The sequence below is a fragment of the Podarcis vaucheri genome (genome assembly GCF_965113315.1).
Source record: "Podarcis vaucheri genome assembly, chromosome: 10".
Taxonomy (NCBI): Eukaryota; Metazoa; Chordata; class Lepidosauria; order Squamata; family Lacertidae; genus Podarcis; species Podarcis vaucheri.
This window is the reverse complement of record NC_138748.1, coordinates 73,970,456-73,990,592: the sequence shown is the minus strand read 5'-3', so window position 1 is coordinate 73,990,592 and position 20,137 is coordinate 73,970,456. Positions and strand designations below refer to the sequence as shown.

The following is a 20,137-nucleotide window of genomic DNA, read 5'->3' as shown; positions in this document are numbered from 1 at the left end:
TTTATCCATTCATTTGTGGTTTTATTCATTTTGAGAACTTTGATTTTTTTATTTTGTTAAAAAGTGTCACCAACAAGCTGTTTGCAGCATTAAGTCCCCATTCAACTTCATATTCAAGCCAGGTTGAGAAACTCTGAGGAAATGGTGGCGAGGCAATGAGATGAATTTTGCGCACGTGATCCATTATGGGTGAAGTTAGAAGAAGAAGAAAATCAAATGGGGAGAAGATGCATTTAGTTTGTTACCAGCAAAGGACGAATCGTGGGCTCTGAGATCTGGCAGGGGCAGCTCACCCACCATGCCCACGGGCACCCCTGGCATTGCCACCCGAGCCTGGCAGTCCTTATCAGCCCTCGGCTGAGCTAGGGGCCACTTCCATTTGACTCCCGGGTGGTGCTGGAACTTGCCTTTGCAGCGGCTTCAGCGACCTGGACTCAATCTGTGGTGGGGCTGTGCGAATCGTGACCCACGGCCTGCGAATCGAGACCCACGGCCTGTAAATCTGCCCATGCCAAGCTGGGGCCCTTGTCCTCAGATGCAATCTTCCCAGCCGCATGGATGTTAGGCCCCAGATTGGGCCCCGGGAGGGAGTCGAGTTGCCCGGTCCCGTGGGCCTTGTTCCAGGAGCCATGTCCGATATAACGGGACTGGGACCCCCTCCTTTGGGCCACCGTGTGGGATGGGAGTTGGCTCTGGGGGTGGACCAGGACATGGGAAGGGTCTGGGTGGTGGTGCTGGGGGGTGGCCAAGGTTTGGTTGTGGGGTAGACCACAGGAGGTGTCTGAGGGGTGGTCTCAGGTGGTGGCAAAGGTCTGGTCGTGTACCAGGATGCTGGAGGAGTCTGGGGGGTAGTGTTGGGGGGTGGCCATGGTCTGGTGGTGGGCCAGACCACAGGAGGTGTCTGAGGTGTGGTCTCAGGTGGTGGCAAAGGTCTGGTCGTGTACCAGGATGCTGGAGGAGTCTGGGGGGTAGTGTTGGGGGGTGGCCAAGGTCTGGTGGTGGGCCAGACCACAGGAGGGGTCTGGGTGGTGGTGGGGGGGGGTGGCCATGGTCTGGTGGTGGGCCAGACCACAGGAGGGGCCTGGGGAATGGCCTTGGGGGGTGGCCATGGTCTGGTGGTGGGCCGGACCACAGGAGGGGCCTGGGGGGTGGTCATGGGGGGTGGCCATGGTCTGGTGGTGGGCCAGACCACAGGAGGGGTCTGGGAGGTGGTCGTGGGGGGTGGCCATGGTCTGGTGGTGGACCAGACCACAGGAGGGGCTTGGGGAATGGCCTTGGGGGGTGGCCATGGTCTGGTGGTGGGCCAGACCACAGGAGGGGCCTGGGGAATGGCCTTGGGGGGTGGCCATGGTCTGGTGGTGGGCCAGACCACAGGAGGGGTCTGGGTGGTGGTGGTGGGGGGTGGCCATGGTCTGGTGGTGGACCAGACCACAGGAAGGCCCTGGGGAATGGCCTTGGGGGGTGGCCATGGTCTGGTGGTGGGCCAGACCACAGGAGGGTTCTGAGGGGTGGTGTTGGGGGGTGGCCAAAGTCTGGTGGTGGGCCAGCCCACAGGAGGGATCTGAGGGCTGGTGTTGGGGGGTGGCCAAGGCCTGGGATATGGCACATTCCCATTTTGTCGCATTTGGAGCTGTGGCCTTGGAGGGGGGTGTGGCAGTCGCATAAGCTGGGGCTGTGCCATTGGCGGTGGGTGGTTGGGTAGTGAAAGGTCCTCATTGGTCGTCTTCTTGATCCAGTCACGGTAGAACTGTGTGGAGGTGTAGACCCCTGGCCTTTTTCCCTGACCACAGACAGACGGTCCCCAGCTGGCAATTCCAACCACCCAGTAGCGTTCGGACCTCTGCTCCCGGCACATGAGGGGGCCGCCTCTGTCGCCCTGCAAGTGGGAGAGAAAAGGCTCCAGTGAGGATTTGGTCTCTGAGGGGCCTTCTCCTTCTCTCATGGCTGCTGCCTGAGATGCTGAAGGATGAATCCCAGAGAAGTTTTGCATGTTCAGAGCAAGGACTCCGCTGCTCCAGGAGCACCAGAGAGTTTTGCCCCCAAGCCAAACCCATAGCCTTGATTTTGTTGTAGCTTCACCACCTTGCAAGAAGCTACGCCTCCTTCCAAGGCTCCAGCGCATATGTTCTCCTCGAGGATCCTATTGGACCACCAGTCCGGGCTGCTGCATGTCGCCATGGGGATGAGGTCAACAGTACCCTCCTGCAGGATGTCGGGAAATTTTCTCGCTGTTAGAAGAAAGGGAAAGTGGGGGGAGGGGGAGGCTCAGTTCAGATTTCACTCCCCACCCCACCTGCACCCCCAGGACTAAAGGAGAGAGGCATGAAGGCATGTGCAGCAGAATCACCCCCCTAAAACTTAGTTGATGGACTGGGGTGAGATCAGAGACAAGGGTACGCAGGCTGCAGAGTAGGGTGAATTCCTGGTTTCTGGGGGCCCTTAAAGGTAAAGGAGACCCCTGACCATTAGGTCCAGTCGTAACTGACTAAGCCACTTCTGGCGAACCAGAGCAGTGCACGGAAACACCATTTACCTTCCCACTGGAGCGGTACCTATTTATCTACTTGCACTTTGATGTGCTTTCGAACTGCTAGCTTGGCAGGAGAAGGGCCCGAGCAACAGGAGCTCACCCCATTGCGGGGATTCGAACCGCCGACCTTCTGATCGGCAAGTCCTAGGCTCTATGGTTTAACCCACAGCACCACCTGTGTCACCTGGGGGCCCTTAGAGACCCCCAAACTCCCTGTTCCCTCCTGAAACCACATCCCTCCCTCCCTATCTCTCCATCTGTCCTAGTATTGCGTACACTGAGCGACAGCAGAGGTAGACAGGAGTTTCCACCAGCCCTACCCAGAGATTGAAACTCAATCTTCTGCATGCAAAGCCATCATTACTGAGCTGAGTTCTGGGGGCAAGCATCTATGTCTGGAGAAGGCGATCTGCCCAGAAGCCGTGAAGTGGAATGGCTCTCAAAACCAACCATCTCCATCCTTTTCTGCCCTGTGAAACACGCACACACCTGCCTCACCCCTAAGACTCAGGGCTTCTGATGTACACAACCCAAGTGTAACTACCAACTTAGAATCCTAGAGTGGGAAGGGACCCCCAAGGGGCATTCAGCACAACCCCCTACAACGCAGGAGTTGAAATTTCCACCTTGACTACCATTGCTATTATGTTTCTTTGGTGAAATTGATCTGCAGGGAAGGTGTAGTCTGCAAATTTACTTTAGGCACACAGCCAGGCCGCTCCTTCTGGGGGCCTGGTTTCCCTGCAGATCTCACTTTTCGGGTCTATAATTCCAAAACCGCTGACATAGCAGTGCTTGAGCAAGGAAACCACCACGCTGTCATCCGGCAAGCAGGCTGGTTGAATATAGTCCGTGCAGTTGACTGGCTCGTTCAGCTCCACCAAGGAAATGTCGTTGTGCACTTTCCTGTAGGTATCGTTCAAGAAGTGCTCAAAGAGTTCGTGGTTCACCAGCCTCTTGATCCAGCGCCTCTGGGCACCGGGGCCAGGGTTGGAGATGCGGTTGGCGCCAATCGACAGGCTGATATTTGGTATTTCTCTGCAACAAAGAATACGCACAGAGTGGGGATTGTGTTCCAGGTGGATTTGGAAAACCAGGTGCAAACAACTTGCTCATTGGTGGTCCCTCATCAAACTGGGGCGACGTTATTAGTGGAGCGATGAAGAGTTGCTTTGCTGAAGGGGTGGAGGGACTTTGCATGACTTTGCTAAAGGGGTGGAGGGAAATCTTTGGAAATTACATTTGGGGTGTTGGTTCCCATCATGTTTCTAATCTTCTCCGCGTCATTTTTTTTTAAAGTCCTCGTAAAAATTCATCATCATTTTAGTGTAAATTGCTCTTAATATACACATTTTTGCAGAGCAATTTGCCCCCGAGCCAATTGTTTGTGTACATTGTTTTCATGAAATATTGCATAAATATTGCATTTTAAAGGGCGCTTTACCCCAATGCATGCATTCTTAAACACATTTCTATTCATTACTCATTGCTCTCCTTTTTTTTAGTGTAATAAATTTGACTTTTCATCTACCTCTGCTGTTTTTGTTAAACTCTGGAGTGGCAAATTCTGGAGCAAAATTTCACAAAAGAACTCCAGAAAGGCTTCTCCGGTTTGCAGATCTGTGGGCCTGTGTGCGAACTGAAAACTTCAGTAACACTACATAGTCGAAAGAACCTATAGGATGAGTCCCGGAAACATGAATGAAACAAGTTTTTCAAGTTTTGCAGGAGCACCGCTGGACCAGGCATGTCCAACTTTAAGTAGGTTTTGATCTGCTATCCAGTATCAAAAACTGGCAGTGATCAACCACCCTCCGAAGTCATTTAAGTTTATGAAACAAGCAAGCAAACAAACAAAGAAACAAACAAATGGGTCTCTATTTCACAAATATAGTAGTTATGTTTTGATATTATCATGACAGATCCAAATAGTTACAGTGGTACCTCGGGTTAAGAACTTAATTCATTCTGGAGGTCTGTTCTTAACCTGAAACTAGTCTTAACCTGAGGTACCACTTTACCTAATAGAGTGTCCCACTGCTGCATGGTTTCTGTTCTCATCCTGAAGCAAAATTCTTAACCCAAGGTACTATTTCTGGGTTAGTGGAGACTGTAACCTGAAGCGTCTGTAATCTGAAGTGTCTGTAACCCAAGGTACCACTGTACTAGATGGACAAGTAACTGAACAAGTGAGAAAAGTCTATATTTTTATATTAGTTTTCAGAGATCTGAGGAGACAGATGGAGTGCACAAGGATTCAAGGCCTTTCTCTCTGAGGAGACTATCACAGGGCTTCTCTCTCTCCCTCCCCCAAAGCACAGAGCGGATGGTGGGGAAGGAAAGCAAGCTGGCTTTGGAGGAAGAAGGCTCGGCTGGAGGAGGAGGAGGAGGAGTAGGAGAATCTCAGGCTTGCATGAGACTGGCGGCAGAGAAAAGATTTTCTTTCTCAGCCCACAATCGACCAAGATCAGAACCGCAATTGATGAAGGCTGTTCCTGGGTTTCCGAATCCTAAAAAACTTCAATCCTAAAAAAAGGGCGGCCCTCAAGGCCCTTCACTTCAACAAATCTGGCCCTTTTTGGATACCAGTGGAGGCTGGCTCTGAGTTTTGACGCCCTGCGATGCTGACAGCAGCCACCCCTCTGAAGGCAGAAGGTGGGACTCTGCTCCGATGAGATGCCCCCGCCCTGGGTGCCAGGTTTGCAGACCCCATGACAACACTCCTTGAGGACCCTTTGCTTACTTTGCTTTCTGAAAACAGTGGGCTGCGCTGAGGACCCATCGAGGGCTGATCAGGGAGCCTCCACAGAAACTGAAGTATCCCCTAAAAGTTTTTATTTGGAAGCTGACCATCCAGGGCCATGTTCCGGGGGAAGCGTTGCTGCTGCCCACAACCCGGAGGAGGTTATGGCTGCCTGCCATGGGACGCCTTCCGCAGACTCCGCTGGAAAGCAAGAAACAGATTGCCATCTACAGAGTATCAGAGCCATTGCATATATACCACCTCCCCCCAGTTTGCCCCAAATATTGGTCAGTCCCCTCCTCTCGGCCATCTTGGGAAGAGAGGGATGAAACTGGAGCTGTCCAGCTGCACTTCTGGATGCCTCCCAAATGCCCATCACTCCCAGGGAGGAGGGAACTTTTTCGAGGCCAGGGGCCACATTGTCTTCTGAGGGCCACATCTCAGTGGTGGGTGGGGCCAGTGGCAAAAATGGACTGTTCAGCAAATCCAAATTAGTAAGCTATTTTCTACCTCTCTCTCCCTCCATCCCTCTGTCCTCCTTCTAGAAAAGAAATATTTCCTTTTGTCTGTCCCCCTGACTGGTCCCCCATTCCGCTTCCTTGTGTGACCCAGATGGATTATAGTATTCTGAGAGAGGGAGGAACATGCCCTCTGAGAACAGACTCTGTCTTTGCACGCTAGTTTTGACCCACCACAATGAAGGGGAGTGAGAGCAGCCATGGGGTCAGTTGTGCCCCCCTCCTCTTCAAGACCACATCCAGGAGTTCGTGGGTGGGATGCCCTCTCCTGCCTCCTCACCATGTCTGGCCTCTCTCTCCACTTACTCGCAGTTGCTTTCCTTGGCATGGGTTGGGCGGAAAGCAGCGAGGGCCAGAACAGGGAGGAGCCACCACTCCATCCTTCTGCCGGCTCCAGGTGTTGTTGCTTCCTCCATGTTTTCCTGGAATCCATGACATCACAAAATGGAAGATCTGTCAGATCAGCAGGTGGACAGTCTGACATCATCACAAGTTCTCTTCTCTTCTCTTCTCTTCTCTTCTCTTCTCTTTGGCACCATGCTCAAAAGCCTATGTTCTGGAGTCAAGTTGTGTGTGCAAAGGGCTCCTTTCTGTTCCATGTGCCCCTTTCTCCCTGCATTACCTGTGCACACTCAAATTGTATACAACAGCAGACCCTCCCAGGGACCCTATTTTCCAGGGATAGTCCTGGATTTACGGGATCTGACCCAGGTTCTGATTTGATCCTGGAATGTCCCGCTTTTTCTTAGGATGTCCCTATTTTCATCAGAGAAATGTTGGAAGGTAAGGAGTTATGTGACCCCCCTGGGGCAAGGAGATAAGTAACTATACAACTTCTTGAAGACATAGCTCTGATTTTTCCATCATGTGACTCAAGCGAGAGTCGAAATGGGACATCCTGGAATCCAATCAGAAGCTGGAATGAGGTTGAGGGGTACGCGCTGTAAGAACAGGACGCAGGACCAGATGGGCCTCATCCAGCCACTAAAGCAAGTCTGCATTCAGCTCTATTGGCAAACCACAGCTGGACACAGAAGGGGGACGAATCAAGGCTAAATTTCCAGATTAAGAATAAATTTCCAGAAAACTTGGTTGCCATCTGTCACTGATGCTTTAGCTGAGATCCCTGCATTGCAGGGGATTGGACTAGATGACCCCTGGGAATCCCTTCCAATTCTACCGCTCTATGATTCTGTTGCCCAGTGCCAATGTGACTTAGGCCCATTAATTTCAGTAGCTTTCCTCTGAGTAGGACTAGCACGGGGGGGGGAACGGGGACGGGACAACAGTCCTTCTTACATTTGTGCTGTATGGGAACCTTGGTTTCCAGGAAGAGACATGCATAGATGGATGGTTTTCTTAGATCACAGAGCGGGAGATTTAAATGTGACACCCCCTAACTGGGTATAGATGCCAAGGGTTTGCAAAAAAAGTTGAAAGAGAAACCTCGCTGCAATTGCATCAGATATTTTAAACCACTCAAAGAAAAGGGACACAAAGAACAAATGGCATAAAATTCAACCTCCAACTTCTGCTTTTAATTTTATTATATCTTAGTTCCATCATTACTGGATTATGGTCTGATATCGTTTTCAGGAGGATCTCAATTTTACTTATAAAAGGTATTAGATTGTTTGAAGTCCAGATTGCATCCATACAACTGGCTGATTTTTAAGCATATGAATAGAAGGTATATTATCTGTCCTTTATATATTTCTCTCTCCTTTCTCTCTTGGGAGCGTCCCTTTTCTTGATGTTGTCTCTCTCTCCATTCTATCTAGATCCAGAGTTATTACTCCGTTGAAATATCCCATAATGATCATACTGTCATTACTGTATTCTAATAGCTAATATTCAAGGTTTTTTTTTAAGAAGTTTGTTTTATTTCCATTTGGTGCATATACCCCCAACCAAGATTATTTTATCCTCTACCTTTTGTCATTTGTATTCCTAACATTCTTCCTTCATTATCTTTAAATAGGATTTTTGCATCTATCTTTTGATTTATGTATATAACTATTCCTCTCTTTTTGGAAGCATCTGATGCTATATATTCTGTTCCTAATTTATTATTTATCAAAACTTTGTCATGTTTCTTTGCTATATGTGTTTCTTGGAGACAAATGGCATCCCAATATTTCTTTCTTACAATATGCTAGGTTTTGTGCCTTTTCACCTTATTGTTCAAACCATTGATGTTCCATGATATAATGTTCAAGTTCATTAATCTTTATTAAACACAAAATCAAATACCAACATAAAATATGGAATTGCATTTAAGTACAGTAAAATAGTTATGAGAGCTTCTGTTTCTTTTATTCTCCTCCTGGACTTTCCTGTCCTTCACCTCTTTCTTCTCTTTCTTGAGCTGTACCCCCTCCCAGGTGTCTTTTATATTTCCGCCAATAATTTCCTAATTTTTCTGGGGATCTAATGGTCTTTCTTCTGTCTTTGTAAATGAAGGAAATACCTTCAGGAAATTCCCACTTGTATCTAATTTCATTTGTCTTCAATGCCTCTGTCAGAGTCTGGTACGTTTGTCTCTTTTTCAACAGACGTTTTGGGATTTCTTTGTAAATTAGAATATTTCTCCCGTCAATTATCAACTTTCTTTTTTGCAATATCTTGTCTTTCAGTAATCTTGAATTAAGGAAAACCATGCAATTACCAGGTCCCTTAAAGGTTTTTCCATGATCTGGTTTTATCCTGAAGATCTTGTCAATGTCCATTGTTAACTGATCCTCTTGTACTCCCAGCCAGGTCGCCAACTCTTTTCTCAGTTTTGCTTTGATGTCCTCATTTGGTGTTTCAGGGATCCCACGGAAGCAGAGAATTCATTCTCTTTCATGCATTTCTGAGATTGCTATCTGATCAAGCATTTCTTCCTGTATTCTTTTTTAGAGCCGCAATATCACCATTTATTGCATCTTGTCCTTTTTTCAGCTCTTTACTTTGAAAAATCATCAACAAAGTCATCATCACATAAGTCAGTGTGCACAATGTCAAGCACTTTGGTGCTTCTGTGTTCTGTACAACGTGGAAATGAAGGTTTTACAGCCTTTTCAGTAACACAGCTTATACTGGAGCTCTGTTACTCTTTGTTACCTGCAAACCTCTTACAAGATCTCTTCTCTCTAGATCCAGAATAACGCTGGTGTCTCTGTGTCCAAGCCTTCTGTGCCATAGGCCCAGGTCTGCCTCATCCTTCTGGCTGGAATATGCTACTTTTGCAGACTGGTTCTCTGAAAGATCAATCTCATATAAACCATTTACTAGCTTGGCTTGTACAAACACTTTACCGTTTTTAGTCACATTACGCTCTCCATTTCCAAACGTAATCTGGAAACCTTTTCTGTCCAAAGTGGACACGCTGAGTAAATTGCAGCTCAGTTGTGGTACATACAAAACTCTAGAAACTGTAGATTCAATAGATTCATTGTTTATATTGAATTTCAAGTCCATGCAATCTGAACCTTTTGCTTTAACAATGTTGCCATCTGCAATCTCAATTTCAGATACTTCATCATTTATCTCATTAAATTTTTTGTTGTTGTTTAGTCGTTTAGTCGTGTCTGACTCTTCTTGACCCCCCTGGACCAGAGCACGCCAGGCACTCCTGTCTTCCACTGCCTCCCGCAGTTTGGTCAAACTCATGTTGGTAGCTTCGAGAACACTGTCCAACCATCTCGTCCTCTGTCATCCCCTTCTCCTTGTGCCCTCCATCTTTCCCAACATCAGGGTCTTTTCCAGGGAGTCTTCTCTTCTCATGAGGTGGCCAAAGTCTTGGAGCCTCAGTTCAGGATCTGTCCTTCCAGTGAGCACTCAGAGCTGATTTCCTTCAGAATGGATCAGTTTGATCTTCTTGCAGTCCATGGGACTCTCCAGAGTCTCCTCCAGCACCAGAATTCAAAAGCATCCATTCTTTGGCGATCAGCCTTCTTTATGGTCCAGCTCTCACTTCCATACATCACTACTGGGAAAACCATAGCTTTAACTATACAGACCTTTGTTGGCAAGGTGATGTCTCTGCTTTTTAAGATGCTGTCTAGGTTTGTCATTAAAATAGTCCTTTTCAAATGAGAAATGTGAGCTCGCCCCAGAATCAATAATCCACTTATTACACCAATTACCCAACAATTTTCACGATTCTGGACAGCTGAATTCCTTTCTTGTAGTAGCAAAGTGTATTCAGATTTCCCCTTCTTTTCCCCTTTTGGCTGAAAGGGGTGGGGTTTCCTTGTCCTAGGAGCTTTGCAGTTATCTGCAATGTGCCCTTCCTTGTTGCAATTGAAGTAAACCACTTTCTTGGGCATTTCTCTGGACTTTGTAAATTGCCTAGATGCATAATTACTGTCCTTGCTTCTAGCCTTTCTTACTGGAGACTCAGCTCTCTCTCTGCATTCCTCCCTTAAATGACTGGTCAGGTCTTTAAAAGTTAGACCTTCTCTGTGGTCCATTATGCTAACAAATGAATCGAACTTTGGTCCTAGGGATGATAGCAAAAATGATGTCTTTGTATCTTCATCAAAAGGCTTAGGAATAAGATCAATCCTTTGAATAATCTCAGTAAATTTGTTGATGTGCTCTGTGCGTTCTTCTTTTGAATTCATCCTCAGTCTGGTTAATTTACACATCAAGGTTCTGTAGGAGTTCTTGGTAGATTCTTGATACATGCGCTCAATATTACTTAAGATTTGAGATGCATCATCTTGACTATTTATTAATAGATGCTCATCACAAAGTCCACTCGAAATTATGTGTCTGGCTTCACTGTTCTTGTCTTTCCAAGCTCTTATCTTGGCTAAATCTTCCTCAGTTGCTCCTGTAGGCTGAGGGTTCTCTACAGCATCCAAAACGTATTTTTAATCTAGAAATGCTATTAAGCGCTTCTTCCAGTGCACAAAATTGTACTCATTTAGCACAGGCATTCCTAGTTTTGCATCACTACCAAAAGCTGCTCTAGCCATCTTAGAATTCAAAAATGTGAAAAATATTTAAAAATTTGTCAAAATTTTAAAATCAAAATCTCAAAAATCTCAAAATACAAAACAAATCTTCACTGCCTTGGGTCACTGTGAACTCTGAGGGAGGGGTTGCTTAATCCCCACTGCACAATAGAACAAAGGACCATGTGCTTACCCATGATATTCTTGTAAAGAAGCTGGTAAAATGCGGTCTTGACTATGCTACCACTCAGTGGATTTGTAACTGGCTGACTGACCGAACCCAAAGGGTGCTCATCAATGGTTCCTCTTCATCCTGGAGAAGAGTGACTAGTGGGGTGCCACAGGGTTCTGTCTTGGGCCCGGTCTTATTCAGCATCTTTATCAACGACTTGGATGATGGACTCAAGGGCATCCTGATCAAATCTGCAGATGACACCAAACTGGGAGGGGTGGCTAACACCCCAGAGGACAGGATCACACTTCAAAACGACCTTGACAGATTAGAGAACTGGGCAAAAACAAACAAGGGAGAAATGTAAAGTATTGCACTTGGGCAAAAAAAATGAGAGGCACAAATACAAGATAGGTGACACCTGGCTTGAGAGCAGTACATGTGAAAAGGATCTAGGAGTCTTGGTTGACCACAAACTTGACATGAGCCAACAGTGTGACGTAGCAGCTAAAAAAGCCAATGCAATTCTGGGCTGCATCAATAGGAGTATAGCATCTAGATCAAGGGAAGTAATAGTGCCACTGTATTCTGCTCTGGTCAGACCTCACCTGGAGTACTGTGTCCAGTTCTGGGCACCACAATTCAAGAAGGACACTGACAAACTGGAACATGTCCAGAGGAGGGCAACCAAAATGGTCAAAGGCCTGGAAATGATGCCTTATGAGGAACGGCTAAGGGAGCTGGGCATGTTTAGCCTGGAGAAGAGGAGGTTAAGGGGTGATATGATAGCCATGTTCAAATATATAAAAGGATGTCACATAGAGGAGGGAGAAAGGTTGTTTTCTGCTGCTCCAGAGAAGCGGACACGGAGCAATGGATCCAAACTACAAGAAAGAAGATTCCACCTAAAGATTAGGAAGAACTTCCTGACAGTAAGAGCTGTTTGACAATGGAATTTGCTTGCTGCCAAGGAGTGTGGTGGAGTCTCCTACTTTGGAGGTCTTTAAGCAGAGGCTTGACAACCGTATGTCAGGGAGTGCTCTGATGGTGTTTCCTGCTTGGCAGGGGGTTGGACTCGATGGCCCTTGTGGTCTCTTCCAACTCTATGATTCTATTCTATTCTATTCTATTCTATTCTATTCTATTCTATTCTATTCTATTTGGTCGGCCCTCACGCATGTTCACTGCATCAAATCTGGCCTTCTTTGAAGAAAGTTTGCAATAGAGCCTTGCAGCTTCCAGGGAACAGCCTGGATCTGCAGCTGAAATAAGAGAAGCAAATCACAGCAGGTGACACAAATAATTCACCTTACAGCCTCCCAAGCATGATTCAGGAGAGCTGTTGCTTTGGGTTGTGAAAAGCAACACACCAACACACACCTTTATCCATTCATTCGTGGTTTTATTCATTTTGAGAACTTTGATTTTTTTTTTGGTAAAAAGTGTCACCAACAAGCTGTTTGCAGCATTAAGTCCCCATTCAACTTCATATTCAAGCCACGTTGAGAAACTCTGAGGAAATGGTGACGAGGCAATGAGATGAATTTTGCGCACGTGATCCATTATGGGCGATGTTAGAAGAAGAAGAAAATCAAATGGGGAGAAGATGCATTTAGTTTGTTACCAGCAAAGGACGGGTCGTGGGCTCTGAGATCTGGCAGGGGCAGCCCACCCACCATGCCCACGGGCACCCCTGGCATTGCCACCCGAGCCTGGCAGTCCTTATCAGCCCTCGGCTGAGCTAGGGGCCACTTCCATTTGGCTCCCGGGTGGCGCCGGAACTTGCCATTGCAGCGGCTTCAGCAACCTGGACTCAATCCCTTGTGCGGGTGTGCGAATTGTGACCCACGGCCTGTAAATCTGCCCATGCCAATGCTGCAATTTGGCCCTTGTCCTCAGATGCCACCTTATCGGCTTCATGGACCACGGAGGAGGCGTTAGGCCCCAGATTGGGCGCTGGGGGGGAGTCAAGGCGCCCAGTCCCGTGGGCCTCGTTCCGGGAGGCATGTACCATATAATGCCCCTGGGACCCCCTCCTTTGGTCCACCGTGTGGGATGGGAGTTGGGTCTGGGAGTGGACCAGGACATGGGATGGGTCTGGGGGGTGGTCTTGGGGGGTCCCCAAGGTCTGGTTGTGGGCCAGACTACAGGAGGGGTCTGGGGAGTGGTCTTTTGGGGTGGTGAAGGTCTGGTTGTGGGCCAGGCCACAGGAGGGGTCTGGGGAGTGGTCTTGTGGGGTGGTGAAGGTCTGGTCGTGGGCCTGGCCACAGGAGGGGTCTGGGGAGTGGTCTTGTGGGGTGGTGAAGGTCTGGTCGTGGGCCAGACCACAGGATGGGTCTGGGAGGTGGTCTTGGGGGGTGGCCAAGGTCTGGTGGTGGGCCAGACCATAGGAGGGGTCTGGGGAGTAGTCTTGGGGGGTGGCCATGGCCTGGTGACCCCGTCTGCTTTAGGGGGCCTGGGATATGGCACATGCCCATTTTGTCCCGGTTGGGGCTGTGGCGTTGGAGGTGGGTGTGGACGTGGCGTAGGACGCGGCTGTGCCATTAGCGGTGGTTTTTTGGGTGGGGAAAAGTCCTCCTTGGTCATCTTCCTGATCCAGTCGATGTAGAACTGCGTGGAGGCATAGACCCCTGGCTTCTTTTTCTGGCCGCAGAATGGTGGTCCCCAGCTGGTGATTCCAATCACCCAGTAGCGTTCGGACCTCTGCTCCCGGCACATGAGGGGGCCGCCGCTGTCGCCCTGCAAGCGGGAGAGAAAAGGCTTCTGTGAGGAGGAGCATGCTGACAGCAAGATGGTTCAGAAGCGGAGCTTTGTAAGAGGAAAGGTATGCAAACTCCGGCTAGAAGCATCACAGAGTTGCATCCTGCACCCTGGACCATCCATTGAGCCGATGGTTGGCCTAGGTGAACTTCCAAGGAAGCTCATCTAATCTAAGGGAAGGCTGTAGCTCAGAAACAGAGCCACTGCTCTGCATCTTGAAGGTCATAGAATTGCGGAGTTGGAAGGGTCCCTGAGAATCCTCTAGTCCAACTCTTTGCAGTTGTCCCATACAGGGATCGAACCAACAACACTGGATTTCTCAGCACCACACTCAAGCCAACCAGGACAAAGTAGGGCTTTTTGTGTCTGCTGGAAACCGAACCGAGGTCAGCTGTTTGGAGTGCAGCTCTGCTCATCACTAGAACACCACTGTCAGTCTCTTGCAGCATCTCCAGAAATGTAGCAACTGTTGGTGACACCCTTCCACTGTGGGATTTTCTCTTTTGGCAAATATCTAACATAGTTTGGGCATTAAAGGACTCATAACCACCAGTGAGACAATGCCCCTACTTGGGTTGTGACTCCTTCTGAGTCCAGATGCTAAGGGTGGCGACCTCTTGAGCAGAACTTGGAGGGATGCTGAGGGCAAAGGGGATCATCTTCATCTGCCCTGTGTCTGTTAAGGAGGGCATTCATGTTTATGTGAATGCCTTATGCCAAGTTTTCCACTGGTAAATCTCGCCCTGCATTTTCTGCTCAGGCCAGTTGCAGCTCTCCAAAGATTTGTCCCTGGAGTGGCCTTCTCCTTCTCTCACAGCTACTGCCTGAGATGCTGGAAGCTGAATTGCAGGTAAGTTTTGCATGTTCAGAGCAAGAGCTCTGCTGTTCCAGGAGCATGAGAAGGTTTGACCCCCAAGCCAAACCCATAGCCTTGATTTTGTCATAGCTTCACCCACCTGGCACATAGTAGTGCCTTTTTCCAAATTTTCAGCACAGATGTTCTCCTCGAGAATATAGTGGTACCACCAGTCCGGGCTGCTGCAAGTCGACCTGGGGATGATGTCAACAGACCCCTCTTGCATGATGTCGGGCATTTTTTTCGCTGAGAGCAGAAAGGGAAAGTGGGGGGGGAGGGGGAGGCTCAGTTCAGATTTCACTCCCCACCCCACCTGCACCCCCAGGACTAAAGGAGAGAGACATGAAGGCAGGTGCAGCAATATCACCCCCTAACCCCCCCAAATCTCTGAGGGTGAGATCAGAGACAAGGGTATGTCAGGCTGCAGAGTAGGGTTAGCTCCAGGTTTCTGGGGGGTCCTGGAGACCCCAAGACTCCGTTTCCACCTGAAACCACATCCCTCCTCCCCCTTTAGAACAAAACACATTGGGACCAATATGGCAAACCCCTGGGGTCTCAAGAAAATGCATTCTTTAGTGTTTCACTTGTTCCTCTATTGTTTCCAGAGTAAATCCCAGGGAATTTGTTGGGGTTCACTTGTGATGGGTTAACCTGTCAACTGCTGTTTTCCTCATTATTTTTCTGTTTTTAGTTTGGATCTCCCTGTACATGTATCACTTTCTGAATTTTTTAAAAAACTCACCAGGAATTTGGATACAAGTTTCTCCTAAGAGAAACCTTTCTGCAAAGCCATTTCCACTAATATAATGCATTTTTGTACATTATTTTCACAAATACAGAAGTTTTATAATGCACCCCAAAACTCTCCGTTTCCTCCTGAAACCACATCCCTCCCTCCCTATCTCTCCATCTGTCCTAGTATTGCATACACTGAGCGACAGCAGAGGTAGACAGGAGTTTCCACCAGCCCTATCCAGAGATTGAAACTCAATTTTCTGCGTGCAAAGCCATCATTACTGAGCTGAGTTCTGGGGCAAGCATCTATGTCTGGAGAAGGCGATCTGCCCAGAAGCCGAGAAATGGAATGGCTCTCAAAACAAACACAGCCCAACCGTAACTACCAACTTAGAATCCTAGAGTGGGAAGGGACTCTAAGGGTCATCCAGCCCAACCCCCTGCACTGCAGGAATCAAGATTCAGGACCACAAATGCAGCCACTGTAATTTCCACCCTGACTACCATTGCTATTACGGTATGTTTCTTTGGCGAAACTAATGGGCAGGAAAGGTGTGGTCTGCAAATTTACTTTAGGCACACAGCCAGGCCACTCCTTCTGGGGGCCTGGTTTCCCTGCAGATCTCACTTGTCGGGTCCATGATGCCAAAACCACTGATATAGCAGTGCCCGAGCTTGGAAACCGCCACACTTTCGTCTGGCAAGCAGGCTGGCTGAATATAGTCCGTGCAGTTGACTGGCTCGTTCAGCTCCACCAAGGAAATGTCATTGTGTATTTTGCTGTAGGTTTTGTTCCAGAAGCGCACGTATTGCTTGTGGTTCAGCAGCCTCTTGATGGAGCGCCTCTGGGCATCGGGACCGGGGTCAGAGATACGGTTGGCACCAATCGACAGAGTGATATTTGGAATTTCCCTGGAACAAAGAATATGCACAGAGTGGGGGACTGTGCTCCTGAACAAAATGAAAGTCAGCTGAAATTGGCTGGATGTTGGAGTACAGGGAGCACAGTTGGGTCTGAGGAGAGAGGGGAGCAGGCAGGCCTCACAGCCCTTTGCCTCATTCCCCTTCCCCAATTTGGTTCTGAGCTGCACATCTCCCTTCTCGCATAATGCCACCAGGTGGATCTGGAAAACCAGATGCGAACAACTTACTCATCGGTGGTCCCTCATCAAACTGGGGCAAAGTTTTATGTAAAGTGATGAAGCGATGAAGAGTTGCTTTGATCCATGGGGTGGAGGGAAATCTTTGGAAATTACATTTGGGGTGTTGGTTTTGGTTCCTATCATGTTTCTAATCTTCTCCGCGTCATTTTTTAAAAAAGTTCTCATAAAAATTCATCATTGTTTTAGTGTAAATTGCACTTAATGTACACATATTTGCAGAGCAATTTGCCCCCAAACAATTTTTTTTTTGTACACTGTTTTCATGAAATATTGGATTCTAAAGGACGCTTTAGCCCAACACATGCATTCTTACACACATTGCTATTCATTAATTCTGTTTAAAACCTCTAGTAAATATGCCAACTGCTCTCCTATTTTTAAATGTAATAAATTTGACTTTTCATCTACCTCTGGAGTGGCAAACCCTGGAGTGGTGAGTTCTGGAGCAAACGTTTCTCAAAAGAACTCCAAAAGGGTTGTCCAGTTTGCAGATTTGTGGGCCTGCGTATGAACTGAAAACTTCAGTAACACTTCATAGTCAAAAGAGCCTATAGGATGAGTCTCAGAAACATGAATCAAAGAGTAGGGGGCCAGCTTAGTCCTAGTGTCCTTCTTTCAAGTTTTGCAGGAGAACCGCTGGACCAGGCATGCCCAACTTCAAGTCGGTTGTGATCTACTATCCACTATCAAAAACTGGCAGTGATCAACCACCCTCCAAACTCATTTAAGTTTATGAAATAAATAGGCAAGCAAGCAAGCAAGCAAACAAACAAACAAATTGATCTCCATTTCAGATCAGCCCTGCCATTGACGAGGGTTGTTACTGGGCTTCTGAATTCTAAAAAAAAAAGAGCTCAACAACTAACTTTGGGGTAAAATCATAAAACAGCCCAACAACTTCAATCCTAAAAAAAGGTCAACAACTTCTTTGGATAGCACTGGGGGATGGCTCTTTGACACACTGTGATGCTGACAGCAGCCACCCCTCTGAAGGCAGAAGGTGGGACTCTGCTCCCATGAGATGCCCCCGCCCTGGGTGCCAGGTTTGCAGACCCCGTGACCACACTTCTTGGGAACCCTTTGCTTACTTTGGTTCTTGAAAGCAGTGGGCTGCACTGAGGACCCATCGAGGGCTGATCAGGGAGCCTCCACAGATACTGAAGTATCCCGTATAAGTAAGTATTTGGAAGCTGACCGTCCAGGGCCACGTTCCGGGGAGAGCGTTGCTGCCGCCCACAACCCGGAGGAGGTTATGGCTGCCCGCCAGGGGACGCCTTCCACAGACTCCGCTGGAAAGCAAGACACAGATTGCCATCTACAGAAGATCAGAGACATTGCATATATACCACCTCCCCCCAGTTTGCCCCAAATATTGGTCAGTCCCCTCCTCTGGGCCATCTTGGGAAGAGAGGGGTGAAACTGGATATGCACAGCTGCACTTCTGAATGCCTCCCAAATGCCCATCGCTCCCAGGCTTTTAAGACAGGGGGGACTTTTTCTAGCCCAGGGGCCACATTGTCTTCTGAGGGCCACATCTCAGTGGTGGGTGGAGCCAGAGGCAAAAATGGACTGTTCAGCAAATCCAAATTAGTAAGCTATTTTCTACCTCTCTCTCCCTCCATCCCTCTGTCCTCCTTCTAGAAAAGAAATATTTCCTTTTGTCTGTCCCCCTGACTGGTCCCCCATTCCGCTTCCTTGTGTGACCCAGATGGATTCTAGTATTCTGAGAGAGGGAGGAACATGCCCTCTGAGAACAGACTCTGTCTTTGCATGCTAGTTTTGACCCACCACAATGAAGGGGAGTGAGAGCAGCCATGGGTTCAGTTGTGCCCCCCTCCTCTTCAAGACCACATCCAGAAGGAGTTGGTGGATGGGATTCCCCCCTCCTGCCCGCTCCCCATGTCTGGCCTCTCTCCCCACTTACTCGCAGGTGGTTTCCTCGGCATGAGTGGGGCGGAAAGCAGCAAGGGCCAGAACAGGGAGGAGCCACCACTCCATCCTTCTGCCGGCTCCAGGTGTTGCTGCTTCCTCCATGTTTCCCTGGAATCCATGACATCACAAAATGGAAGATCTGTCAGATCAGCAGGTGGAGAGTCTGACATCATCACCAGTTCTCTTCTCTTCTCTTCTCTTCTCTTCTCTTCTCTTCTCTTGAACAACCTTCCATCTGAGAGAAGTGTTTATGTGCCCAGAAGCATGGAAAGAGTAAGGCTTTCTGGCCATGGAGTGGGCGTCCTGTCATGCTGATCCCTGCAGGCGTTGGCCAACTGCAACATCCATTCTTTACAGGACGCCCTTCCTTGTGCCTATGAGAGTGCCAGAGTGCCAAGGCAAGGCACCCATTATAGTCCTAGAAAGAGAATTATTTATTTACAGTATGGAGGAAGTACCAAAACGTACTAGAACCAAAGACCCCATGGTGGGCTGCACCATTAGAGATGATTTTGACAAAAAAGAAAAATATGGAATAAATGGGGTAACTTTTTTTATATAAAAAGAAAAGAAAACAAGGACAGTTAAAACTGAACTCATACACAGCTTCCTGTTTCCGGCGGTGGGAAATGGCTGACTCCCATACAATTGGATCCCAGCCGTGTCGGTAATTCAGAGCTGATATGGGGGTCATTAGCCCTGGCAGCCCCCCCGGGGTGGGGGAGGACTGTCTCACAGACCCGCAGATTGTCCAAGATTGTCAGCTTGCATCAAGGTGCAAGCGGCAGGACACTGAGTCCCAGAGCATGACTCTCCGATGTCATTCTCATAGCCGGAAATATCTGTTTGATAAAATGATTGGATTTGGACAATAAACAGACATAGTCTTGACCGAAGACGACTAAGGAAAAACCTACAGAACTATACAGTCCCTGGTGTTTAAGTTTAAGCTTGGACTTCAAATAAATTCTCATCATGGCATGTGGATTATGGAGGTGTTTGGTATGTCTTTTGTTTCTTCTTAACATCTACAATTGGTTTTCTATGCTAAGCCTCATTAAGAAACCTATTTTTTTTTTAAAAAAAAGAGTACAGATGGACTTCTATTTATAATTAAGTACTCAACTGCACAGCTTTACTTAGACTTGAAAGACTTGATAAAGATAAAAGAAGAAACAAGATGGCACATGTTAATATGACGCAGCACGAAAAAATGAGAATTCCTCCCTTTTTCAAGGGAAGCAGGAAATATTTGCTGGCTGCCTTTGTAATGACTTGAGATAACAATTTGGGACAACGTATAGTGCAGCTGTTTGCAGAAGTTTTTCATTATGAGCGAAAGAGAAGGCTGAATGGATCTCCAGCAGCCCCCCCCCGGGGCCCGGGGGGGGGGATTGCGTGGTCTCCAAGAGGCTGAATGATCACCAAATGACTTATATCTGTAGAATACAGTTCATTTACAATACAATATTGCAAACAGTATGCTCAACAATTTACAGTAAGAACCTAACAATTTGGAAGTTACTATGTTATTAAATCTCAAATGAAAAGTTTAGACAACAGCCCGGATTGGAATGATTTAACAACTTGGGAGTTGCTGTGTCATCAAACTTCAGATGATAGACTTGGACAACAGCCAGATTGGAAGATTGGAATGGAGTCAGGGAAAGCTGTGCTGGCAAATAGACAGTTGAAAAAATATATATACACAAATAAAGGTGTGTTCGACGGACGAAAGGATATATGATTTTTGACATGACTGAGAATCGCAGAGCCAAGGAC

The 20,137-nt window shown here is 47.8% G+C and overlaps 1 protein-coding gene across 7 annotated transcripts; it reads right to left on the bottom strand.

Annotated features, from left to right (window-relative positions):
- LOC309541238 (uncharacterized protein) lies at window positions 1–18,645 on the bottom strand. 7 transcript variants are annotated; one of them, XM_082238856.1, is made up of 6 exons: window positions 18,348–18,494; window positions 17,512–17,738; window positions 15,889–16,172; window positions 14,626–14,771; window positions 12,762–13,648; window positions 1–494 (listed from the first exon to the last, which is right to left on the bottom strand). In XM_082238856.1, exons 1-6 carry the CDS (start codon window positions 18,477–18,479, stop codon window positions 347–349), a joined length of 1,824 nt encoding a protein of 607 aa, XP_082094982.1. In that variant the 5' UTR covers window positions 18,480–18,494; the 3' UTR covers window positions 1–346. The 7 variants fall into 7 exon arrangements, with proteins under 7 accessions (XP_082094982.1, XP_082094984.1, XP_082094979.1 ...); XM_082238858.1 differs by having other exon boundaries at window positions 17,512–17,712; window positions 18,348–18,493; XM_082238853.1 differs by lacking the exons at window positions 12,762–13,648; window positions 14,626–14,771; window positions 15,889–16,172; window positions 17,512–17,738 and adding exons at window positions 2,083–2,228; window positions 3,285–3,568; window positions 5,274–5,474 and having other exon boundaries at window positions 1–1,876; window positions 18,348–18,645.
- Window positions 18,646–20,137: the final 1,492 nt, after the last annotated feature.